General features: G+C 40.2%; 1 protein-coding gene across 1 annotated transcript in view; it reads left to right on the top strand.

The window, feature by feature from the left end:
* The window catches only part of igf2r (insulin-like growth factor 2 receptor), a 207,495-nt gene that overhangs the window by 41,907 nt on the left and 153,108 nt on the right, over nucleotides 1-12,480 (top strand). Inside the window, exons 5-6 of the mRNA XM_072581192.1 lie at nucleotides 1,780-1,909; nucleotides 6,551-6,668. Coding sequence (XP_072437293.1) covers nucleotides 1,780-1,909; nucleotides 6,551-6,668 — 248 coding nt within the window. The remainder of the gene's footprint in view (nucleotides 1-1,779; nucleotides 1,910-6,550; nucleotides 6,669-12,480) is intronic.

Genomic DNA, 12,480 nt, shown 5'->3' on the forward strand with positions numbered 1-12,480 from the left:
CTGTACCCTTACATGTTTGTCATCATAATTATCAAATGTGCGACACGGTGGCACAGTGGTTAGCACTGCTGTCTCACAGCGCCAGAGACCCAGGTTCAATTCCCGCCTCAGGCAACTGACTGTGTGGAGTTTGCACGTTGTCCCCGTGTCTGCGTGCGTTTCCTCTGGGTGCTCCGGTTTCCTCTCAGTCCAAAGATGTGCAGGTCAGGTGAATTGGCCATGCTAAAATTGCCCGTAGTGTTAGGTAAGGGGTAAATGTGGTGGGTTGCCCTTCGGCAGGTTGGTGTGGACTTGTTGGGCCGAAGGGCCTGTTTCCATACTGTAATATAATCTAATCACTTGAACGCCTCAATTGAGCCAGCCTCTATCACATTTCCAGGCAGTGCATTCCATATCCTAACTACTTGCTGAGTTTTTTTTCTCTCATCGCCTTAAACTATGTCCTCTTCTTCTTCTTTTTTGTGTGTGGAAACAGGTTCTCCATATCCATTTGCATCATCAACCTGCTTTTGGCTTTGAAAAGCTTTATCACATTCTCTCAGCTGCCTTCTCTCCAAGGAGAACAGACCAAACTATTTCAATCTGTCTTCATTATTGCAATTTCTATTCCTGCAACCACTTCAGTAGATCACTTCTCCACACTCTTCAATGCATTCATGTCTTTGCTGCAATGTGGTACTCAATTGTATACAATGCTCCATCTGACAAGTATCTTATACAACTTTGACATCGCCCTCTTTGAGAATTTTTCTTGTGTTACTTCTGATGAGGATGGGTAGCCATGTAGCTAGTACGGTGATATATAAGCACACGATAATTAAAGATTTCCTCTCTGGTTTGTGCCACCTGTGAGCTTGCACTGTTCTAAGAGCCAGCTGTCAATCATCTCTGCTTGATTGCTTGCTCTTTCCTTGTCTATTACTTTTATCACTCACAAGAATTAGTCAGGAATAGTTTTTTTAGTCACATCCAAAGAAACAAGTTAGTTTGCAAATATGACTACATACAATGCTTCATTCAATGTAGTTTGACCTTGAATATTGTATCCACCCAGGCATGGTCATCAGGCAGCAGTCTCTTTCTGTTCAAATTCTGGGGTGTGTGCTTTCTCTACCTCTGAGATCCAAAGTCATGCATCTAATTTGAAAAAAAAGTTTTTTGGCCCTGTCAGACATTTTACTCCATCACTTGCACAGCCATGCGTAGTGTTGTGGGTGACTCTCCAGTGGCTAATTGAGCTTGCAAGTTGTAATTGTTTTTGTAATGGTTCAGAAAGCAAACAACCTCACTTCACTAAGGTTGTTCGCTGTTAATAGTTCATGTTCAGTAGGCTTCAATTGATCCTTTTAAGAAGTATTAGTAAATTGAAGTGGACAGATCTGCAAAAGTGATTTCCAACAAACTTTGTTTTGAAGCAAATTCTTTAAATTGCTCACTGAGCCTTTTAAGTAACTCCAATTTTTAAAAATTGTCATATTAAGAGCATATTCTCAAATGTATTTTGGGACAGTAAGTCTGAATATCTAAGGCCAACTCCCCTCATTTTCTATCTATTGTTTTTCATTAGATGGGAAAACATAGCAACTAAGTATCAGTTTTCAGAATGAAGCTAATGAATTAGGATCGTACAGGGAATGTGCATTCATCAAATTATTATTCGTTTGTTTTTATGATAATTCATGGTTTTAATTAAGATATTTATTCTTGATGTGACAGATGTTCCTTGATTGAACTTTAAAAGCATGTTTATTCATGTTCACTTAAAATTAACTCTTTAAGGTTCCTTGTTACGTCATAGATGAAGTTGGAAGGAAACGTGATTTGAATCCACTCATAAAGATGTCGGGAGGCTATTTGGTTGATTCTCCTGATGATGATGATTTGTATATCAACATTTGTAGAGATATAGGTTAGTTACCTTTTTTCTGAACTGATCACTTTTTCTCTAATTTGCATTGAGTTCATGAACTTTGTACCCTATTTGTTTTACCAACTTATCAATGTCACTCATTACTGCTCCATTTATGAAATCAAAGAATGAAGCCATTTAAGATTTTCTAAACAAAAATTTGACTAATCAAACTTAAAGCTAAAATTGATAGTTCAGATGGATTGCATGTGTGTATTTGGGGGGAGTTAGGGATGAGATCTTAAGCTAATATAGAAATGTAAGATTTTATTCAAAACAAATATTGCCCCAAAACCAATCTACCAGAGTTCTCTGAAGAATGATTAAAGGGGAGGTAAGATTATATTTTGGATTCCAACATATCTTTTGAAGAAATCACATGGACTAAAGCCAAGGTGGAGTTAGGGCCAAGAAGTTGTTGGGGGGGGGGGGGGTGGATGAGTGGGTAGGGAAGGGATTAAAGCACTTTCTCAAGTTGGCAAGTGCTGTTCCATAGATTCAGTTCCGATTTTTTGCCTGTTGTTTATATGAATGAGTCTGAAATTGGATGTATTTTTGCAAATTGAGGATGATGTCTCATTGGAGTGCAAGTTAGTATAGAAGAGAGCTGGCATAAAATACAGAAAAACATGGGTGTAAATGGGTCAGTCAGCTTTAACATTGAGGTATATATTAATGCCCACAGACTCCTCAGTTATTGGCTAATGAGTAGTGGAACTGAAGATTTGGAATATAGATGTAGTTATTATTAAAAGTAGATATTCAGGCACTAAGTTTGCAAAAATGATCATTTGAAGTGATACAGAAGTGAAAGGCTATATCTATCAGAAGAATTGAACAGAATGGAACTGTTTTCCTTAATAGAAGGTTTGTGCATGGCTTAATAGAGGCCTTTTATATTTTCAAAGAAATTAGATAGTGTAGATTTCAAATTCTACAAGACACTAAAACTAGAGAGAAATGCTCATCAGTAATGCAACTTCTGGACAACTTTGTCTGGTGGATATATGTAATGTGGAAATCTGTCAGAAGAGTTGAGAATTTTTCTTTATGGGATGTGGGTGAGTTTGGCCATTTCTGATTTGCCCTTGGACTGAGTGGCTTTCTAGGTCATTTTCCTAGGAATTGAGTTGCATGTGGGCCAAAGCAGGTAAGGTTTGCTTCCATAAATGTGATAGTTTCATAGTTATTACAAAGATTGGCTTTTAATTCTGGCTTTAATTGATTTTTAAACTCATCCACCTATTATTTTGGCATTGAAACTGTATCCCCAGGGCTTTTGACTACTCCTGTGGATAACTGGTCTAAAAGCATTATCACTGTCTCAACTCCTCCCCACAAAAATGTGGATTTAAGGGAAGCTGGATACATGAGAGAAAGGACTAGAAAGACTATTAGGTTCAGCATGAGCATTGGTATGGATTGGAAAAAACAATGCAGGGAATTGGTGAGAGATAATGTTTTGGACTTACATTTTCAACTGAACTGGATAGTCGAATGTACACCAGAATTTGTTTTAAACCAGTGAAAAAAGGAGTGTGGGATTAAGAACAAAAAAGTCTCAGGATTGAGAAGAAGCGATTCAATGTTTGGAAAGTTTGGTGCAAGGTCAAAGGAGGTGGTTAGGAGATGAGTAGGAAACATTAGATGTGGCTGGAGGTGGTGTGAATGACATTTAACAGCTTAATTTCAAAAGCAAATGGAGAAAACCATGAGTAAAACAGTGGGGATAAAGGTCACTTTGAAATTGTTGAACTGCGTACTGAATCTGGAGGTCTAATAGAAAGATGCGGTACAGCTAAGTTTGCATTGAACTTGATTGAAACACTGCATGAGTCAGCACAATGGTCAATGTGAGAGAAAGCTACACTATTTAAAAATGATATCATTATGCTTGTGGTCACCAATCTGTTTGATTTCCTGGTGTAGAATAGACACCATATGAGTAGTATTCTAGATTTAAAAACAGTACTCATAAGTGGTTGGTTCTCCTGGTAAGTGCATTAATCTTGAAAAAGATGTGGAAAGAGTGGCTGTATCTCTTTACTTTCAATAGCATTTTTTCATGTAAGCAAAGAGGAGTATTGTAGATTCGGTATCGTAAAACAAACAGCTGTTTTTGAAATGAAGGGGGGATGGGTGGGGAAGGTGTTTGGAGTTCCACTTCATTTGGTTGAAATGGTGGAGCATGCACTGTGACTCCGGAAGCTGTGCAAAGTGAGGACCTAAGGAATGCTATCCTTGAAAGGGAGGGTAGATGGTGAGAACAGAACTGCAGAAAATAAGATAGAGGACTCCAACCACTGAGGGAGTTTCCAGTTGAGGAAAGAGGAAGGCTGCATCATTAGAACAGATGTGACAGACAGGGAAACTCCAAATGGATTGGAATCTTTTCAGAAGTGAAGAATAGGAATATATAGTTGTGGAGGAGCTAGCGGGTGTAAATATTTGCTAACCATCCCTAATGAATTGGGGGAAAAAAACTGACCTAAATATTTGCATTGCTTTCGCATGGGCCATCTATAACACTTAATTTTTGCGGATAGATTAGGTTGAGGTTGGCAAGTGTCAAGATGGTCCCTGTGAAAGCAATGTTTCCATTTGGGCTGAGAAGGAAACAATACCAATGCAATCCTCAAATACTTTTTTTAAAAAAAGGGGTGCCTCACTAAGACTGGGACAAGGAAAGTTCATACAACCCACAAAAAACAGGCATAATTTGAAACAATGCACAGAAAGGTGTTTTATCTGGAGAAAATGAGTAGGGTTGAAGTTCTTCAGTATAAGATCAAATGCAACCATGTGGAAGAATCTGGTCCTTTTAAGAAGCTAACAGTTCCATTTGGAGTCAGATGTACAGCATGGAAACAGTATGTTGTTATGCAGAGAGACTGAAATGTGAAGAGTAGTGATGGTGGCAGTTGGGTGGTTGTTGGTGATGGTAGGTGTAGAGACTGAGGAAGCGTTCAGTTCATTCACAGTGTAGTCTGAAACACTTGGTATATCAGTGCAATCCTGTTGATAGATTTTGGGAATGAGATTTAAAGCTGACTGTTTGAGGTTAGACAACAGGATTCACTCTAGCTTATCTCTCCACGCTTCAGGCTCACTGCCTTTATTCCTGATGAAGGGCTTTTGCCCGAAACGTCGATTTTGCTGCTCGTTGGATGCTGCCTGAACTGCTGTGCTCTTCCAGCACCACTAATCCAGTATTTGGTTTTCAGCATCTCTAGTCATTGTTTGTACCAACAGGATTCACTTGACAGCTTTGCAAACTCCACATGGAATTTAACAAATATTCTGTGCCTGGTTTTGGCAGGTTTTTCATTTAATAATTTTTCTTGGCTTTGGAAAGCAGCTTTTTGTCATTCTGCTATTTGCATTGCTCTTCAGCATGTATTTTGCTTTACTTGTTCCTTTACCCCACTGCCTTTGGCCTTGCATCACCTGCTCTTGTAATTTCATCTCTCCTGTCTTGCAGTCTTTCCTCTTGTTTTCATATTCTCACCACTTTGCTTCGAATATAGAACATAGAACAGTACAGCCCCTGCAGCCTTCAATGTTATGCTGGCTGTTTATCCTACTCTAAGATCAGACTATCCTATATACCCTTGCACTAACTTCCATGTGCCTATCCAAGAGTTGCTTAAATATCCCTAATGTAGCTGACTATTACACTTCTGGCAGTGCATTTCACATGCCCTCCACTGAGTGACAAACCTACCTCTGACACTTCCCAAACCTCCTTCCAATGACCTTAAAATAATGCCCCCTCATTGACATTTCTGCCATGGGGAAAAGTCTCTGGCTATTCACTCTATCTATGCCTCTCAATATTACGTACACCTCCTATCAAGTCACCCCTTGTCCTCCTTCACTCCATTGTGAAAAACCTTATACTTCCTGTCTAACTTTTCCTGGTTTCTATGAAAGAAAGTTGACTTCTACATTTAACACTCTACAGGTGACAGTTGACCTGTGCATTTGCAGCATGTTCTGTTGCTATTTCAGACTCCAAATTCTCAGGACTTTGCTCTATAGCAAAAGTTGACATTGCTGGGAAAACATTACAAATTTAACTGATTTTAAATTTAATGTAATTTCTAGCACACTTCTTGTAACTTTTTGATAACATGTTTGCAAAACTCAGAACATTTAGTACTTTGAGTACTGTGAACAGTCAGAAGTACGTGGTGTTTGATTTGATAAATCAGTCATTGGGATATGGAACCTAAGTATCTGGCATTGCAAAAACAGAGATTCCTATATCCCATTGTTCATTATCAGTCAATCTAATAATGTGCCTCACTTGTTTGAAACCGTATGTATGCAGGGTGGAAAGGAGCACGTTGAGGCATGTAAAGAAGTAGAGTAGCATTGGGATGCACACTCTAACACACTGACCAATCAATTGATTAAAAGCAATTAACATCTTTTGCTTTTATTACAAATCATTGATCCCTTTTGAAATTTTGCATTTTTGTTCTGAGAACAAGATGATTTTTAATGGAATTATTCTTAAGCAAGTATATGGTTGTGTCCCTTTTGTGCTGTAATTTGCAATGCTTTAATTTATGAAGTAAGGCAATAGCATAAGTTTTTTGATTCTAGTATTAATAGTATTATTTCTTTAATTGCTAGCTCCTTCAGGCAAGACGTCTGCATGTAAATCTAGCAGCAGTGCCTGTTTGTTGAAAGGATCCACTGCATTTGATGTTGGACAACCAACAGATGCTTTAAAACTAATTGACAAAGACAGGTAGGAAATGTCGCTGAAGTTTCAAGGGTCACACTTGATTTACCAGAACACAAATTTTAAATGTAGAGCTTACGCTGTAATTACATTGAAGTTATTTGCATATAATTTCCATTTTAACCTGAATTCAGATTCTTTTTATAAATTGAACGTTCTTCATGTATAGTCAAGCACTACAGTATTTAATGTTTGTATCAGTTAATATTTTGATGTTAGATGTTCAGCTAACTGGTATTGGTTCATGTTTTAATATCCCTTCTGAGACTGCAATTCTGAAACCTTTACTCAGTAACTTTACAGTTTTTATGGGCTAAGCAGCCTTTTACTATTTGATTCATCTATTATATTCAGTGTATTTAACTATCATTTTAGATTAGTCTTTAATTTTTGCATTTTTAGAATGGTAAACATTTCCTGTGTTGTACAGCTTTAGATACCATAGAAGTGAAGTTAAAAATGAAATTGACATTGAGCAGTGGTGAGAAACTGGCTGATTAATGATTTGACTACATTAGAGCAAAAGGCTCCAGAGCATTCTATTCTTTTTCCCTTCAAGAAGAACTCATTTGTAGTAGTGCTTTCGTCCCAGAATTTTGTCTCTTTCTAAAAAGAGGTGTTCTGTTGTTTGGAGATATTTAGACATATTTATTGGCTGTCTATTTTAACCTGGCTGACGACTTATTTAAAATCTGAAAAAATGGCATGTAATTGGTCATCTTGGTAACTGGAATTTTCTTAACTGTAGTAACCTGTGGCCTCGTGAGCCAGAGTTAGGACTCACTCCTCCAACCTGTTGCATCATTAGCATTTGGTGGCACAGTGGCTCAGTGGTTAGCACTGCTGCCTCACAGTGCCAGGGACCCGGGTTCACCTCGGGCAACTGTCTGAAGGGAGTTTGCGCATTCTCCCTGTGTCTGTGTGGGTTTCCTCAAGGTGCTTCAGTTTCTTTCCACAGTCAAAATATATGCAGATTAGGTGAATTGGCCATGCTAAATTGCCTGTAGTGTTAGGTGGATTAGTCAGGTAAATAAACGGGGGTGGGTTTCTCTTCAGAGGGTTGGTGTGGACTTGTTGAGCCAAAGGGCCTGTTTCCGCACTGTAGGTAATTTAATCTTATGTGATGTAGATGAGCACCAGATTGCGCAGGGCTTTTAGCTGGACGCTTACTGTTAAATCTTGATCCTTCCTTTGATTTTATAAACAAGGTTTTGGCAAGTTGGTATCCCAAGAAAAAGAAACAAAAGAACTTAGATTTGCAAATCAAGGTCAAAAGTGCTTATACTAGTTTCTTTCTTAAATAATTGCTTTGGTCTTCATGTAAGAGCCTGTTAGCCAATTTCATTGTTTGTGTTCTGTTTTTGGCTGGTTATTATATCACTCTGCTTTCACCAGTGCATGCCGCCGCGTGGCGTGCCCCCCACCCCCCCAACAATTATTGCCCTTCCATAATTGCTCTGGAGGAGGTGGTAAGCAAAAAGGGTAGTGAAGGGTCAGTGAGTGATATCGTTCCACGTCAGGATGATGGGAGACTTGGAGGGAAATGGTGATTCCATCTATCCATACTATCACCCCGCTCACCACTCCCAAAAAACCCCACCTGAGTAGAGGTTGAGCGTTTGGAAGGTACTATTGGAAGACTTCTGGTCAGCTCCCACTCTGAGTGAATTGTGGAAGTGGTTGATGGGGTGCAAATCAAAAAGGCAGCATTCTCTTGGATTGGCCTTGGGTCTGCTCTTGTAGCCAGAGTCTGCCTGGTCCAGTTTAGTTTCTGGTCAACAGTAATCCCCAGGATGATTTGAGTGGTGCAAGTGCCTTATTTAATAACTTTTGTACCTAAATGCATGCAGTTTTCTGAATACAGTTGAACTGACAGCACAGAGATAAATATGTACAACCTGGTGGAGATTATTGAAATCCAGTGACAGGGAGGTCAGGGCTGGAAGTTAAATATCCAAGGATACTCAAAATTCCAAAAAGGAGATGTACTTTGCCCTTCACCTTCCTGCTCACCATCCAAGGGCTGAAAGAATGCTTCCAAATGAAGCAGCATTTCGCCTCTGGGTACAGCAAATACAATACACAAGAACAATGTGGTCTCCCCTCCAATGGAGAAATCAAACAGATTGGGTGGCTACTTTGCAACTATGGTCTGTGCACAAACATGACCCCGGTCTTCCTGAAGTCTGTCACTATAATGTAGTGTACTGCTTGCGTGCCTGTGTCTCTGTCCTCTTGTGTTGCAGTGAATCACAGCGCAAAATGGACGAACAACATCTCATTTTCAGACCAGGCACCTCACCGCTTTCTTGACTTAATATTCAGTTTAACACCTTTTTATAAATTGTGAACCATTCTTTCCCTTTTTCAGCTTGTTACGTTCAGTTGTCCTTTCACACCCCCCCACCCCCACATCCCAGTGGAACTGACTGAACTTTCAAGTCTGGCAGGATCTGCACCATTGGATGGGAGTATGACAGAACAGTCACTTAATCTGAACTATCAACATCTTTTCTTGACCAGCACCCAACACCCATACCCCTCATTAGAGCATAAAACCTAAGTTTCGCGAGCAATACAGGCAGATCATAAAGCTTTTCACAATGCCTCGGTACATATGACAATAACATTCAATTCAATGGAGCGTAGGAGACTGAGGGAGAGACCTTATTGAAATGTTTAAGATCATGAGAGGCATGGAGAGGGTGACTGTACTCAGTTTTTTTTTCCCCATGACTGGGGAATCGAGGACTAGAGCACATCAGTTTAAGAGTAGTGGGGAAAGCATGAAATGGAACCTGAGGCACAACTTTTTAGAGGGTAGCACACATATGGAATGAGCTGTCGGTGGAAGTTGAGTTTAAATGGCATTTGGATAAATATGTGGATAGGAAAGGTTTAGAAGGACGTGGCCCAAATTGCAGGGAAATGGGGTTAGTGTGGATGGATATTTTGGTGGGCACAGACCACTGGGCCAAAGGGCCTGTCTCCCTGCTGTAGGACTCTGACTCTCTCTTTTTGTAAAGACAAAAAGTTGTGCATATCATACAGTAAAAGTTGGTGGCATTCTGGAGGATTGGGGGAAAACTCTAAACCTCGGCGAAAGGTTGTTAAAAACAAATCAAGAGCTAAGATGAATGGAAGCCAGCAGAAAACATAAGCACTGATATCAGAAGCTTAGAAATATATAAAAATGAAGAAAATAGTGAAAATAAATGTCAGTCCTTTAGAGGATGACAGTGGTGAGGTAATAATGGCAAACTCAAATCAGAGGCACCAAACGAATACTTTCTCTCTGCGTCACAGTAGAAGATAATCTCTTCCCAAAAACTGAAGTTACTACAGAAATTACTGTGACTAAGGAGAAGGAAGGTACTAAGTAAACTTGCAGGATTAAAGGCAGGTAAGTCACTGGGGCTCGATGGCCTGCATCCTAGAGTATTAAACATGGTGGCAGCATAAGTAATAGATGCATTAGTTGAATATTTCAGAATTCACTGGATTCTTAAGGTGTCCATGGATGGAAAGTTGCTGATGTGACACCCCTATTCCAGAAGGGAGATAAAAAGTAGAAAACTACAGCAGTCAAACTGTTTTATACTGGGGAAGTTGCTGGAGTCTGGAGGAGATAACTAAACACTTGGAACAACAAAGCACAATCCACCAGTGCCAGCATGGTTTCACGAGGACAAGTTGTGCTTGGCAAATGTGCTGGATTTTTTGAGGATGTAACCAGTATGTGGATAATGGGGATCCAGTGGATGTTATATCTAGACTTCCAAGAGGCATTTGATAAGGTGCTGCATAGTAGTCTGATCCAGAAGGTTAGATCTCAGGGGGTTAAGGATAGCATATTGACTCGGATAGGGGATTGCCTGACTGACAGCATACAGTTGGGGCAGATGGGTCCTCCCTTGGATGGCGACCTATAACGAGTGGGGTGCTGCAGCATTCAGTTGTCGCTCCTCAACTATTGCTATCTATATAAATGATTTACAAACAGGAATGGAGTGTAACATAGCAAAATTTGCTGTTGATACAAAATAAGTGGGGAAGTAGGATGTGGTAGAGAATTTGCAGATGGATATTAATAGCTTGGGAAAATGGACCAGAAACTGACAGATGAATTTAATGTGGGTAAGTGTGAGGCTGTCCATTTTGTCCAGAAAAAAAGCTTAGCAAATTGTTATTGAATCTGCTTCCCATTTAAAAGTGTCAGTGCAGAGGGATCTGGGTGTCTTTGTGCATGAATTGCAGAAAGTGCTTTTGCAGGTATAGCATGTAATAAGTGAATGGAATCCTGGCAATTATTGCAAAAGGACTGGAATATTAAGGTAAGAAAATGTTACAATTAGATAATACTTTGAGACCATACCTGGAGTATTGCTGAAAATGTGTTGCTGGAAAAACGCAGCAGTCAGGCAGCATCCAAGGAGCAGGAGAATTGATGTTTCAGTCATAAGCCCATCTGCAGTCCTCACTTTCTCCATACCTGGAGTTTTATCAAGTTTTGGTCTCCTTACTGGAGGAATGTGGTGGCATTGGAGGCAGTTCTGAGGAGGTTCACCAGTTGATTCCAAGAATGAAAGGGCAGTTGTACAAGGATTGTTGAATAGCTTGGGCTTATACTCACTGGAGTTTAGTAAAATGGAGGATCTGATTGAGGTATGTGAAGTACCAAAGGAGATTGATAAAATGGATGTTGAACAGATTCCTCTTGTGGGACAATCTCAAATAAGTCCTAGATAGATTGAGAAGAAGGTAGGTTGGTTCAAAATTGGGCAGCACGGTGGCACAGTGGTTAGCACTGCTGCCTCACAGCGCCAGAGACCTGGGTTCAATTCCCGCCTCAGGCAACTGTGTGGAGTTTGCACGTACTACCCGTGTCTGCGTGGGTTTCCTCCCACAGTCCAAAGATGTGCAGGTCAGGTGAATTGGCCATGCTAAAATTGCCCATAGTGTTAGGTAAGGGGTAGATGTAGGGGTATGGGTGGGTTGCGCTTCGGCGGGGCGGTGTGGACTTGTTGGGCCAAAGGGCTTGTTTCCACACTGTAAGTAATCTAATCTAATGAAAGGACAAAAAACTACTTGGGGGTTGTGAACCTGTGGAAATCTCTGCCTCTCAATGCAGTGGAGGCAGAGTCTGTCAACAAATCCAAGGAAGAAATGGAGGTTTCTTAAAGTGGGGGAAAAAGGGCTCTGGGGAGCAAACAGGAATGTGGAGTTGAGGTTCTTTAATATGAAGTTGAGACTTTGAAAGGACTGTAGTAGTTGCTTTGATCAATACTGTGTGGACAGATGCATCTGTAAATTGAGACCTGCTTGGCTCCCTTCCCACCCTTTGCGACTTAATCTACTAGTTATGTCCTCTCGGGATTCTGCCAATTCTGTCATGTTGATAACGAGTCACTCTTGATGGTGAACATTGAAATCTCCCACCCAAATTGCGCAAAGCCCTTTCCACCTTTTTTTGGGCTTTTTGAAGTCATGTTCACCTTTTACTAATTCCTCACTGAGGGCAGTGGGTGTGTTGTAATCGGGAGGAACTTGTCTGTTTTGATTTAATAGCAATATACACAGGATAACTCCTTTCTGCTTATATTGCACTCTGCTGTCTTAAGTGGGTTATCCTATCAATGGGGTAGATACTGATGGTGATTTATAAGACATAGTCATATTTACCAGCATCTCCAAATCATTACTGCTTCTATATTTGAAACAAACCCCAGACATTGTAGCGAATCCGTTGCAGTGTCTTCAATATTGTGCTTGAAGGTGTACTTTCTGGTGCTTTAGGTTTAATGCCAGGTGCTGCATC

Source organism: Chiloscyllium punctatum, chromosome 11 (assembly GCF_047496795.1).
Source record: "Chiloscyllium punctatum isolate Juve2018m chromosome 11, sChiPun1.3, whole genome shotgun sequence".
Lineage (NCBI taxonomy): Eukaryota > Metazoa > Chordata > Chondrichthyes > Orectolobiformes > Hemiscylliidae > Chiloscyllium > Chiloscyllium punctatum.